Source organism: Musa acuminata, chromosome BXJ2-8 (assembly GCF_036884655.1).
Source record: "Musa acuminata AAA Group cultivar baxijiao chromosome BXJ2-8, Cavendish_Baxijiao_AAA, whole genome shotgun sequence".
Classification (NCBI taxonomy): domain Eukaryota; kingdom Viridiplantae; phylum Streptophyta; class Magnoliopsida; order Zingiberales; family Musaceae; genus Musa; species Musa acuminata.
This window is the reverse complement of record NC_088345.1, coordinates 17810232-17824376: the sequence shown is the minus strand read 5'-3', so window position 1 is coordinate 17824376 and position 14145 is coordinate 17810232. Positions and strand designations below refer to the sequence as shown.

The following is a 14145-nucleotide window of genomic DNA, read 5'->3' as shown; positions in this document are numbered from 1 at the left end:
GCCTCAAGGGAAGAGGAATTGAGAGTGGACGGAGGTTAGGACGACCAAACTACTATAAATCAATTTTTATCCTTCTTGTCTTATCGTGTCATTACTTGCTAATTTACTTATTCACTACTCTTACTCACATTTTCATTTAAACATATTTTCGATATGATTTTATCGATTAAAAGTTTTAAATCAAAATTTTATTTTAATAGTATTAATTCATCCCTCCCCCTCTTAATCCCTTCATCATCCTAACATCCTAAACAACACATTGCTCACAAATCACACACTTTCGATGTATTAGGCATTTCATATGTTTTTTGTCTTATGTGAATGCATAATATATAAAGAGGATGCTTTGAGTGTAATAGACACTTTGAATGGTTTTCAATCCAGGACGAATGCATCACGGATATATTAGATGCTTTTGGGGTGTGTCAAGTATTTTAGATACTTTTTATCCTGAGCAGATGCATCAAGTGTCAGGCGCTTTTGCTTTTTTATCACGGGTGGATGCATTGTGTATAAATGGAATAATTTAGGGTGTGTCAGGGTTTCAAATGATTTTTTATTTTTGGCATATGCATCATGCATGAACAAGACACTTTGAGACACTTTGAGATACATGAGTGCTTTGGATTCTTTTTTGTCATGACGAGTGATCTATATATATTATATTTTATAACATAAATATTAAAGGTTTAAATCTTTTTGGATACAAAATGTTTAAGCTTAACTAATAATAATGTATCCATTAGATATTTATAAATCAATCTTAGTCTTTAATTACTTATGTGTGGGATTAAATCAGAATATTATAATATAACATCGTACTCTAAGAGATTTAATATACTCAAATTAGAGGGAACATGTTCATCTTTAATATCATGAGTGAAAGGTGATTGATTTTTCAATGTCACTTGGAACACGTTCATCTTTAATATCATGAGTGAAAGGTGATTGATTTTGCAATGTCACTTAAGGCTCTTTTCCTTGTTGGATCTTGCATCTCATGTCATCGAGTCATTTGTCCATTTGTTGTTATTGTTCGTGTAAGATAGGACTCAACTCTTTAGTGAAAAACATATACTTCAGATTGATGTAGATGCAGTTGAGGTTGAACTAGATTGACCTCTTAAGGAAGTAATTGTAGTACTTAAGAGAAACTTGCAAACATTGGCGGTTGGGGGGATGATGACTGATTTGGAGTTCTCTATAGTGCCTAGAATTGGTCTTGGTAGATTATGTATCACTACTAACAAGTAGCGAGGGAAGAAGACAATATCTACATCATCCTAGTCAAAGTCTTGAACTTACTGGGTGAGGCCAAATAAGACATCAAAACGAACTTTTAGCTTGAGTCAGATTCCCACTTAAGAAAAGGAAATTATGATCACTCATGACTCATTATTAATAGTGTGGATCTAGGCATGATCCAAATGTCCCTATAGAGGGGAAGGTAGAAGCCCCTTGAGGTTGAGTTTTTAAGGGAGAAGGGTCTCTGCACGTGTTCTTTGTGGGACTTTCGGTATTTAGTTTTTTTAACGATATCATCTTGAGAGACTTTCTTCTAGCAATCATTGAAAGCATTTACAACGACATGAATGCATTGATGATGGAACGATCTCACCTACTTGATAAGGTCATTTTGATTTGGTAAAATTGACTCTATTTGGCTAGTGTTTCGTATATTATTATATTTTACGTTTGAAAAACAGAAGAGTCATTTAAGTATTTAGGATTTGAATAAGGGAGAAAGTTTTTTGAACGTGAGAAATGCTTGTAACCTATGTTTTTGTTACGCATGAGAGTAAAATATGCACGAGTCTTATATATTACTTTTTATAAAAAATTATGTTGAGGGTTTATCTCATAAAACCTCGTTCTAACAATCAGGTTAGTATATTTTTATGAGCGTCTAAATTTTGTAAATATTAATTTAATTTATTTTAAATGATCATATACTTGAAAAGATTATTTTATATATCATCATTATTATAATCATCGGTTTAATAGGAGAATATATATATTTTTTAATGATCTTTCACATAAGATGCCAACAGACTCTTTGTATCTTCAATAGTTGATGTGATATTTTCGGGACTGAATAGGTTCTATATATCATTGATGTGATATTTTCAGGACTGATTAGGTTTCATATATCAAGTATCGATTAATCCAAAATAACGAACACATCAATATTAGAGCTTGATAAATTCAGAATAGATTTGCGAACAACTTGTGTCTATGTAAAGTGTATACTGGAACTGACGGAGCCCATCAAGTTCGGCTTGTCTTAACCGAGTCAGGTGAGTCAGAGGAATGTAACCGAGTCACATGAGCCGGAATAGTATTCCGTTCCGGTTTACATCGATTTGGATAAAAAACCCTCGTTTGCTTTCTGGGCGACCCAAATAAAAGGAGTCGCGATCTCTCCACCCCGTCTTCCTCTCTCAATCCTAAATCCTTCAGCTAAACAGCTTCCTGGATTCTAATTTCAATCCTTTTTTCACTGCCCTTTTACTCTTTTCAGGTGCAGATCGTATCTGTTTCTCTCCGTCGCCTGAAATCTGAGATTTTTTCGAGCGAACTTTGGGAGTAGTTTTGAAGTCCTGAGTTCTCGATTTTGTGCCGAGAAGTCCGTGCTGGAGATCGCGATTTTCCTGTTTGATTCCCTATTTTGGATCGTCAGTTACTCCTCTTTTTTTTTTTTTTCATTTTGATTCATTTGATTTTTGGATCATCGTGATCGGGAATCGATGGGGAAGAAGATGAAGAACAAGGCGCGGAACCCTCGCAAGGTGCATCCGCGGGCTCCGTCCGGATCTGCCCAACCCATCGTTGGGACGACCGATCCGAAGGAGAACGGTGAGTATGAAAATGTGAGGCATGAGCAGTGCGGTCATTACGGTAAGGGTAGTGCCGAGGTGAATCAGATTCTTTCGGAAATTTTGTCATCGAAGGTTGCAGTGGCTTGTGAGCACTGCAGGGAAGAGCCTGCTGCTAAGAGAGGCGGGGGTAAAAAGGGTAAACATCAGAAAAAGAGAGAAGGGGCGGTGAAGAACTCGGAGATAGGACCGGAGTCGCACTTAATTTGGGTCTGTTTGGATTGCAATCGCTATTTCTGTGGGGGAGCAGTGAGCGATTCGGTGCCCTATGGCCATGCCCGTCGGCACTCGAAGCAGGAGCGCCATGCTTGCGTGGTGCGATTGGACAATCCTACGATCGGATGGTGCTTCTCGTGCAGTTTGGCAGTCTGTGTTGAGCTGCCACATGTTGTGGTTGATGCAGGAGAGGTTAAATTAGAAGATGGAAGGGTTGAAGGTGGTGGGATCGAGCCTCCAACACCAGAGGGCAGCAAGGGGTATAAGATCAGAGGGTTATCCAATCTTGGGAACACATGTTTCTTCAATTCGGTGATGCAGAACCTTCTTTCCATAGATATGTTGCGGCATTACATGGTGAACTTGGATAGGCCTATAGGGCCACTTACTATGGCATTGAAAAAACTGTTTGATGAAACCAGAGGTGGGACAGATTCGAAAAGTGTGTTAAGTCCAAAGAATCTTTTTGGATGCATTAGTTCAAAGGCCCCGCAATTCAGGGGGTACCAGCAGCAGGACAGTCATGAATTGCTACGTTGCTTGCTTGATGGGTTGTATGTAGAAGAGAGAAGTTCAGACAAAACACAAGATTCTTGGAATGATCAAAATATGGCTACTTCAAATTTGGGGAGCACTGTGGTGGATAACATCTTTGGTGGCCAGCTATCAAGTACTATCTGTTGTGCTGAATGTGGGCATACTTCCATAGTCCATGAACCATTTCTGGATCTATCGTTGCCAGTGCCTTCAAAGAGGATTACTTCTAAGAAGGCTCCACCACCTCCACCTAAAAGGAGTAAGCCACCTTTGAAAGAAAGGGATAAATCTCGGAGGTTCCGAGAAAAAGGTAGTGCAAGAGGATCTGTGGTCATGGAACAATATCGACCGGAAGAAAGAGTTACTTCATCAGTGGACTGTAGTGAGTCATCCGGTAATGCATCCAAACCAGAAGAAAATGCTGATTTGATATTAAATGACTCAGATAAAAGTAACCATCTCAGTGCTGCACCAGGAACAGAACAAAATATTGCTTCGGAGGCAGAGGATTCCTCATGGATGGATTATCTTGCAGAGCCCACTATGACACCGGATGCTCTAGATTTGGGTTCCCAAACTTGTGGGAACTCTGTTTTGCATTTTTCTGAGAGTGGTCAGATATTCCAGAGTGAAAATAATATTCCAGTGGAGTCAGAGGTTGACAATTCTCCCAAGGAGCTGATGGTGTCTTCAGATTCTTGTGGAGAAAACCCAAGCAGAAATGATATCTCTTCTTCATGTGCATATGATTCTGGGGTTATTTTACTTCCTTATGATGTGCTGGATCGTACCACAAATGCTATGACTGGTGTGACTTCTCAAAATCCTGATAACATGTCTTCATCTGATAATTTAATGAAGGAACCAAATGTGCAGGCTGCATCTATTGTTGATTCTGAACAAGCAGAAGTTGACTTTGATGGATTTGGCGACTTATTTAATGAGCCAGAGGTTACTTCTGAACTCAACAGAGATATTGGCATGGCTGAAGAGATGGCTGTGACACTGTGGGCTAATAACAGCAGTGAGTCTAATCAGGAGGAGGTGGACGATAGTAATGCTCAAGTATCAATTGAAAGTTGCCTGGTGTTATTTACCAGTGTAGAGCTTTTGTCTGATGAGGATGCTTGGTACTGTGAGCACTGTTCTGAGGTGTTGTCCAATGAGATGACTACTGATAGAACTAGCAAGAGCCAGACTTTAGCAACACTTGGTCAGTCCGACATAATGAAACCTTGTGTTGATGATGCTCAAGGCACAAGTGAAAATGTTTCTTCCAATTTGCATGTGGATTGCCTGAATTCAACTGATTCCAAAGAATTAGGCACCAGGGAAACAGAATCCACCTTTGCTGACATTGAGTTACATGCACAAAGGCCTGATACTGACCTGAAATCACTTGATATTGTTGGTGAAACGGAAAAAATGAGATGTAAAAATGGAGAAATCATAGAAATCGTTACTGGGAGTAACATAATGATGCCAGGCTCCATATTGTGTGATCAAATAAGCAAACCAATTGTTGTTCTAGAGGATCAGGAATTGGTAGATTCTGGGTTTGATAATCAAACCACAAGTGGTAAGGAAGATGTTCCAACTAGTGGACAAGCTCTAGGTAATACTTTGACTAGTTCCCCAGGTAATACTGGAGCAAGCTTGTCGAATTCCTGCAGAAATGACAACCTTGATGTTAATCATGTACCCAAAAAAGGTTCAAATTATTTGAGTCAAACTCATCCAGGCAGAGATAGAAGGGTCAAAAAAGAGGAGCCTACAAAGAGGAAAGTGAAGAGGGATGCAACTAAAAGGATTCTGATTAACAGAACACCACCTATTTTAACTATACATTTGAAGAGATTTAGTCAAGATGGACGTGGCCGGTTAACTAAGTTGAGGGGCCATGTATTCTTCCAAGAGATGCTTGACTTGAGGCCATATCTGGATTCGAGGTACTTTTTCTTTTAAATAATTTTTATCCTATTCATATAGCTATTTATTTATTTGGAATCTTTGGAGTAGAAATAAATATCGTGTATTGACATGCCAACACACCAACACAAGTATGTCGGTAAATGATGTGGTATGAATAAAGAAGAGAGGAGGACGAGGAGCAGATTTGAAGGAGAAGAGGAGGGGAGGAGTAGTACCCAGGCTAGCGACAAAGAGCAATGGGTGATGAGCAGCAGGCAGCAGTGAGCGGTATATGTCACGAGAGAGTTCGAGGGAGTCAAGACAGAGAGGTAGAGGGACATATCATGTTGTTTAACCATAAAACAAAATAAATGAGTAGAAATAGAGAGAGAGCAAGAGAAGAGTGAGATTAGAGAGACTAGAAGAGACAAGATGCATTTTCATTCAAATATGATCTGTTTCATCAATTGACAAGTTCCACTATTTATAGAGGTTTGGATGCCTTGCTATAATCATTAATGGTAATGATTCCCAAGAGTAATATCCTAGAGAACTTGTATGTCTTTTGGAAGCCCAAAATGTGACTTCTAGGAGATCTAATAATCTTTTGAAAAAAAAATATTACAGCTTAGAAGTAAAAGAGTGCATTTAATACAAGAGTGCAGAGTGCACTTAATACAAAATTAGAGTCTCAAGATTAACACTTAGAAAGACCAAAAGGACTCTTCATTTTTTCACATAACTAATTGATGACTTTTTTCTGATTTCTTTGCCTAGAATAAACTTTTCTAAAATTCTTTATAAACTTGGATGGTTCTCGATCAATTGGACTGCCAAGGGATGGTCCATGGGCCGGTTTGCCATTTGACTTGTAAATACTAGCTGGGATGGACCATATATTAAAAACATGCTTTTAGCTACATGCTTGCTCGTTTGCATTCTAGGCAATTCGACGGGTTTGAAGAACTTGGCAATTCGATGGGTTTGAAGAACTTCTAATCTTAGCTTACTATCTTGTTAGTTGTTGACACTAGCAATGAGAAACTCTTGCATGTCTAGGAAGATGTGATATTAGGCAAAGGCACCTTGACTTTTCAATATATCAATCAAGATAGTTTCATTGTCCTTGAAATTATCCTAGATATATGATTTATTAAAGATTTTGACGTGGAGATATTTGCTTAATAATGATGATTTGTGTAAAGTCAAGACATTGGCTTCTGCACTGATTAACTGTCATAGCAAATTCTTTGATATATACCTCGCAGTTGGTAAAATTCATGAAACTAAGTAATGAATGACAGGAAATTCATCGTACTTTCAGTGTCTTTGAGTCATGAAATGTGTGTGAATATACTCAGTTTACTAGAATCTTATTGTTTTCAGCTCTATGAATACATGGTGCACTATTGCACCCACTCATTTTCTTATAATAGATAGAATGAGATAAATTTCTTATCTATTCTGTGCAGGAAATTAATGTCCTAGATAGATAATTGATCTTTTTATTTCTATGTCAAGTACACTTTGTCCTTTATATGGAAAGCATTGCTGTCATTGATCTCTTAAACCATAATGAAGATAGTGTGGACCAGATTCTTCACCTTGGTTGATGGGAAAAGTTGTTGAATGACATTATTTATTATGTTAGTCTCAATTTTGCATTGTTTAACTGTTTCATGACCTAGAAGCAAGACCACATTCTGGTATACTTTTTCGATGGATGCAATTTGTTATTTGTGTGATCACATAAAATTCCATCTGTAAATAGTTAAATTGCTATCTACAAATGTTTAATTGTTTAATTGTTACACCTTAAATATTTGTTTGGTGTTGGTGTACTAGATCCATTTACCAAAGGTTGTGGGTTTGAAGTCTCAACTGACATATTTTTGAAGGTGTTAGCTAGCTTAGCTAGTAAAAACCTTGATAGATTATCGTAAGGTCTTGGCTCGAATCTCACCTTCATCATTTATCCTTTACAAAAAAAAAAGTTAAATTGCTCTTGAAGGCTATTCTTATAATTCTATGGTTCTAATGGTTGCAAGATGTCGGAAAGTAGGTACGTGACAAACTTGTACAGCCTATCCATCCCTAAGCATGATAATATGTTTGGATACACACCCTTTCTTTCTTGATCTTTCCTCCCTTCAGTTTTGTCATTTACTTGATCATCAACAGCTTCAGCTTTCGTCAACACCACTGACCTTTTTTGGATGATGGCTTTATCATGGTTCTAAATACACTCTGTACCATTCCATACTCGGTGGTATTTATCATCTCGTCGGGGAACCAATATGTATACTTCCTTTTCAGGCAGTTCAAATCCGATACAGTGGTTATCACCCAATGACCCTCTAAAACCAAGCTTACTTCCCTGTCCTGGCTTTTTCCTTTTTTATTTAAGGTTAAATTCCCTTGCCCTCATCCTCTCTCTCTCTGTCCTTCCTCTTGATCTCTTACATGCTCACCTTTCTAGCACCATAATTTCTCCTCTCCTCTTCCACTTCTCTTCCCCGATCCCCTTCTTATTCTTCTCCTTTTCCTCCTCCCGTGGTACATACAGGCGTACCATGTGTCTGCACGCATGTGCATACAGGACCCCCACTAGTCCACCATGTGTCTGCACACATGTGCATACAGGGCCCCACCAGTCCACTTGTGGACCAGAACAGATCTGGTATACAAAACTTCAAACTCTAGGCTTTACTACTCTTACTCAAGGAGCACACTGGAACTGAAATATGAAAATTGCTTACATGTTTTATTACAGATTTGGATGCTTATGTTTCAAATGACCAGTATGAAGTCCTTTTTTCCCTAGTTTGGGCTTTAAATTTTTGCTTCATTGAATATGATTAGGTTTCTAAGTATTTTACTTCTAAATAGATGATAGCTGGCTCGGAGGTCTACCCTAGAAGGAGATAAATCCTTCACTAATGGCTAAAGTTTCAGTTTAACTTACAAGTTAAGAGACATGAGAAATATCAGATGTTGAAGTGGGAGCTATGGAGGACTAAAAATGGGATTTAATATTATGGATGGAAAATTAAAGAAACCATTGTCACATATTAAATATTTTATATTTAGGTTGCCAATTATATTAAAATTCTTCCCTTCTTTTCTTTCTTTTCTTTTGTGCTCTGTGCTCTCTGTGTGTGTGTAGGAGGTGTGTGTTTTCTTGTATATCAATGGTTTCCATTGTCTTCAGTTAATTAGGGAAATTAAGATAGATGATAAGTAGCAAATGCAAGAATATCAAGTGGAGCCAAGATGGTATTTTTAAAAGGAACTCCTTGCTTCATTTTTCCCTTCTCTTTTTCATTCTGCATCCGTTGAACATCCAGAAACTGTTAATAAATCTGCTCAGAGATTTAATAGTTGGAAGTATGGATAATCTAAATGCTTCTGTTAATGTAAACTGAACCTTCATAATGAAGATAAGGTTGATTGTAGACTCAAAGTTGAGTCTAATTAGGTAGGTGAGTCTAGAACTGCCAGGCTTAAGCTTTTTATAAAAATATTTTAGTACTTCTTGGATTTGATCTATAGATTTTTTTTTAGTTTAATTTGTATCATGATATTTTTCATATTATAGTAGTTTCGTTATTTTTATCAAATATTGGAAATGATTATTTATTAAATTTGATCATATTTTAATTAGGTTAGGATTTTAATTTTTAAATTTTTGGTAAGATGTTAATAGTTAAATTTTGGAATATAATTGATTGACACAAGAGGAATGAACGCAGACTATTAAAGATAGAAAACTTAGGCAGTTTGATGCACGATGCAATTGCCAATGGCATTATACAAAAATCATGATTGAGAAAAAAAGAAAGTGTAATTTTTAATTCTAATATTTATTTTGTTTGTTTTCATTTATCTTGTAAGAATTCTTTAATGATGTAATTATGTTATATTCTTAATGAAATTTTTTCTTCATCATCTGATAGCCATGGGTTTTTTTTCTCTTACCTCTTATAGTGTTTCCTCTGGTTTCTAATTCCTGTCTTAAACATTTATCTTTTATTTCTTTCAATCTTTATTTACTATTCTTAGCATATTGTTATTACTACAATGATGAAGACCTACTGCAATGATCATAGAACCATTCTCCTCCAATATATAAGGTCCTGTGCTTGTATCAAGTGGTATCAGAGCAGTTGGTCATATTGCATTAATCAGTATCAAACCTAATTATCTTGCATCACCTTGAGCCCATGATTTCTTGCTTTCACTTCTGTTTACTCAGTTATAATCACGTTCAGAGATATACCCTTTATCTTTCATTAATTTAGTTTTTTCTACATGAATATAATTCATCTTTGATCACTTGTTTTTTCTACATGAAATTTTTACTCATTAATTTAGTTTTTGCACCACTTTTACCATTGTAGATCATAGTTGGTCAAAAGAATATGAATTGTAGTCATCAATCATCATGTTACTTGAGCATGTATATGTAAACACCTATGTGAAATACTGGCATCATTTTCCCTAGCCAGAACACTGTACAGGGACTGTCAGTTAAGTCTCTTTTAGTCCTCATTTATGGTGACTTTGGAGTGACAGTGCATATTGATTTGGGTATGTTGAATTGGATCCCTTTTAAAAATACATTATACAAGAAATAATTGGAGAATAATCTTGTTTAGAAGAATTCCTGATATGGTGGTTCGACATGCAAATTTAGAGGATTTTATCTACCAAACTTTTGTAGAAGCTTATAAAGATTGGACTGCATGAATTGTCACCATCAGTTATTCAGTATTGTGTTGGAGTCACACCCGTAACATGTAACTCCGATTCTGGAGAAATTGCTGTTGCAAATTCTCATGTTTCTGTGCTAAGACATATCGAATAATTCATTATGGGAACGAGTATAAGTTTGATTTGTTGATTTATGTTTTGTCTCTATTCAGTTGTTGACAACCTTATTTCCTGCTTAATTTTCTTTCCTTTATATTGTTTCTCTGTACCACATCATAATCATAGTGTAACACAATGATTAGATCAAGCACTACTAATATTTGGTAACTTATTGAAGTCATGAGATTTTAGATATCGCAGTTGTCTAATCATATCCAGATTACCGATTATCAATGGAGGTTTTGAACTCCATTGGACAATCTATTAGATGTGCAGAGAGGAATTTATTTCACTTTACATAAACAGTAAGAAAATTGATATCTAGAGGAGTTTTGATGAGACTATCACATTTGATAAGCAGTCCAAGCTTATTGTCATTGCAAGAAACAGGAAGATAATGAGGACATCATATGTAAGAGAATTATCATGTGGAGAGGATGTATGTGGGGCATGTTATTGGAAGTTTAGCCATGTGTTTGTGTTGGTTATTTTATCAAGTAACAATTATGCAATGGTGCAGGGAGGCTTTTTCATGTGAAGAATTCAACTACTTTGTTTTGGCCATAGTGAATTAATATGATGATACACTGATGGAAGAGCAAAAAATTTTTGACATGATGGAAATATGACAGAAAAAAATAGCAATATTATAGATGATGATATAAGACGGAAAGCGTGAAATGGTGTCTGACTTGATGAAATAACTCCATCTACAATTTATTCTATGAGGAAGCACCTTTTGGTATTTCTGCATTTCAAATGGACCATGCTTTGACACAAAGCCATCATGAAAATTAAACATGGGTATCTGAAAATAGGTAATGCTATCCTATGACAGTGATCATGAACAAAACAAAATTCTCTGTTGTTTCTTCTTTCAAATTCCATTTCATTTTAATAACTGTAATAGCTTAGTGAGGAGCAGTAGAGGGTATGGGTTTGTAAGATAAGTCGAAACCCTTCTGTTGTAATTTTCAGATACTTTCTGATTTTAAGATAAAATATAATGGTGGTCCACCTCATATTTTGATGGTAATTTTATAATAGCAAAGGCTGATATTTTTGAGCCTGGAGGTAGATGCTACATTATGCATCAACTGAGAATTGAAAGAGGTTATTTTCTTCACTCTTTTTTACCAACTGCTTAGACCACTGTTAAAAATCTGTTAAGGTTTCATGTTACTTGTACATGAAATTGTTTTGTTTGTGTCATTAGGATTTTCTATTGATATGTTGCATCTAGTGGGATATATTGGTAATATACTATGCAGACAACTTGTTACCTTTTTTGGATGATATGTTAATTGAGTTGTCATTCTATTAGAAGGCAATGATGACATGCCTTTAAAAGGGGCTAATTTGTTAACAGATGACTGTTAGAAAAGAGCCAATAATAAGGGATAGCCATCTCATTTTCCACTTGTCATAATATGACGTCAGGGAGAAATACAGCGGGTTATGTTGAATTTAAGAACTATATTTATCGGTCTACTTTGTTGGAAGGATCTTATTCTAGTGACCCAATTATGCTTAAGAATGTAAAAAGGAAAAACAGAAAAAAAAGAGAGTGAGAATCTGTATTAAGCTTTATATCTTGGTAAATCAAGCATATAATTTGATAGTTATGATTTAATATTAAATTTTCACTTATAGCTACATGTGTGTTCTTGTTGCTTACCACAACGCTGATGCTATCTAAGATTTTTTGTTTTTTTACATATTAATAGATCTGAAAGCAAATTAAATGGTAGTCATATATTGTTTTCTTATAACTAAAAATTGCTTTAGATTTCATAATATATCTTTGTTTGTCTTCATAGCATATATATGAACTTTTGGTGCTTTAAGGCAGAAAACATTATCTACCAAGTAATGGAATGTGTGCTGTATTGGTGCTTAGATAGAGGAAATTTTCTGTGAATGATCTGGTGAATTATTTAATAAGCATATCTTGGGATATGTTATCAGCAAGACGTTATGATGATTTATCTAAGCTGTTCATTGGTCCATGTGTTTTAAGTTACATTTGTTTTTTTTTTTTTTCATCTGTTTCTTTAACAGAAGAATCAGTGTGGCCTTTACCAAAATGAGGAACTATTTAAAGAAAGTTCCACAGTTTGTTTGCTATAATCGTGAAGATCTTTGTTTAAAGTCCAATATTTCTTATCCAACTAGAATTAAATGGTTGAGCACAATGAATCAAGAGCATTGATTTTGCTGTGAATCTTATACTCATGTAGTTTCTGAAAAAAAGCCTTTCATCATATGTAGAGGAAATTTCCTCTATTGACTTATTTTCTACATGAAGCTTCACCAAATAATTGAGTGGTTGAAACACAAGTGCCAGGATAATTAAAAAATTAACTTTTAAAGTACATTTTTCTAGTAGCTCCAAAGTACCTTTACCTGAAAATCTCACTTCACAACCAACAGAAACAGCAAATGCATCTACCCTTCTACTTCATTTAGAGAGCACAAATATGCCAATTATTCTTTTTCTTCATAGTTTTCATGGCTGTGATGTAATTACTCTCTAATTTCAGCATTTATTAGCATTTCCTACTGGAAAGTTGGTCATCAGATTTAGATAAGACACAAACAAAGGCATAGCACGAACTTATATTACTTCAGACATGTAATCCTGATGGGCAGAGGCTGTTATTCCATGTTAAATTGTTTTGCTTGTTTGATTGAAGGAAAAAAAAATTAAAAAAGGATCAAAATGGATGGAAGCTGATGTTCTTAAAAGGCAGATCAAGCTATATTCCAAATTTATTGCTTGTTTCCATATGCAGGTGCAAGGAAGAAGAGAAGTGCACGTATCGACTGCTTGGGGTGGTGGAGCACTCAGGGAGTGTGTCAGGTGGCCACTACATAGCTTATGTGAGAGGTGAAAGGAACAACGGCAAAGCTCATCAGGACAAAAATTTGCCCTCCTGGTTTTATGCTAGTGATGCTCATGTCAGGGAGGCTTCTCTGTCAGAAGTCCTTAAGTGTGAGGCCTATATTCTGTTCTATGAAAAGATGTAAACAATGATTTTGTCCACGAGGAAAGCCACTTTCAGGCAGGTGCAGAAAGTTAACTACAGAAGCATGCATGCCATAGGAAAGCCCCATGGTCTACAACAACACAAGCACTGTGGATGTTATTTCTTTTGGATTCTTGGGTTTTGGCTTTCCACCTCATTGCAAATTCCATTGGGAGAGGCAACGAGAACACGAGTTTATTTTCACCCATTAATTTTTTCCCTCAGATGACGCCTACAAAGTGGAATGTTGTTTGAGCTGACTATACCGTTTGTATCCCATATTTTGAAAGATGGGGTTACATTAAGAGCAATGATCTATATACATGTGAATCCTCCATTTTTCATTTGGATGTCAGATTTCTATTCTTGAGGTTATACATTTAGCTGTCTAGGCTATTGGTTTAAAACTGACGAGTTACCAATCAAGAGCCTGCTGAACTCATTTTTTATTTTTCATAGTTCATTTTTTTTTCCATAGATATGATGTGGTTTCTCGATGGAGTCTGCACTGAGCTAAATGACATCATCCAGTTTCTTGATATATACAAATAATGTATCCTTAAATGATAGATGAATTGCATATATGAGCCATAAAGAGATCAACATGGTTGAATAAGCCCCACCAACATCTGGTTTCTGCTTCATGTGTTTTTGAGGTCATAAGCAAAGATTTTACTGGGTGATCATTTGATCCATACAGCATC

General features: G+C 36.0%; 1 protein-coding gene across 1 annotated transcript; it reads left to right on the top strand.

Moving 5' to 3' along the window:
• Window positions 1-2365: 2365 nt before the first annotated feature.
• On the top strand, window positions 2366-13897 carry LOC103994836 (ubiquitin carboxyl-terminal hydrolase 2). The gene is made up of 2 exons (XM_009415276.3): window positions 2366-5578; window positions 13208-13897. The coding sequence occupies exons 1-2, from the start codon at window positions 2748-2750 to the stop codon at window positions 13440-13442; spliced, it is 3066 nt and encodes a 1021-aa protein (XP_009413551.2). The 5' UTR covers window positions 2366-2747; the 3' UTR covers window positions 13443-13897.
• Window positions 13898-14145: the final 248 nt, after the last annotated feature.

Coding starts and splice junctions, on each gene's coding strand:
- LOC103994836 (XM_009415276.3), top strand. CDS start 2,748: ATGGGGAAGAAGATGAAGAACAAGGCGCGGAACCCTCGCAAGGTGCAT. Junction 5,579..13,207: donor AGGCCATATCTGGATTCGAG/GTACTTTTTCTT, acceptor TTCCATATGCAG/GTGCAAGGAAGAAGAGAAGT.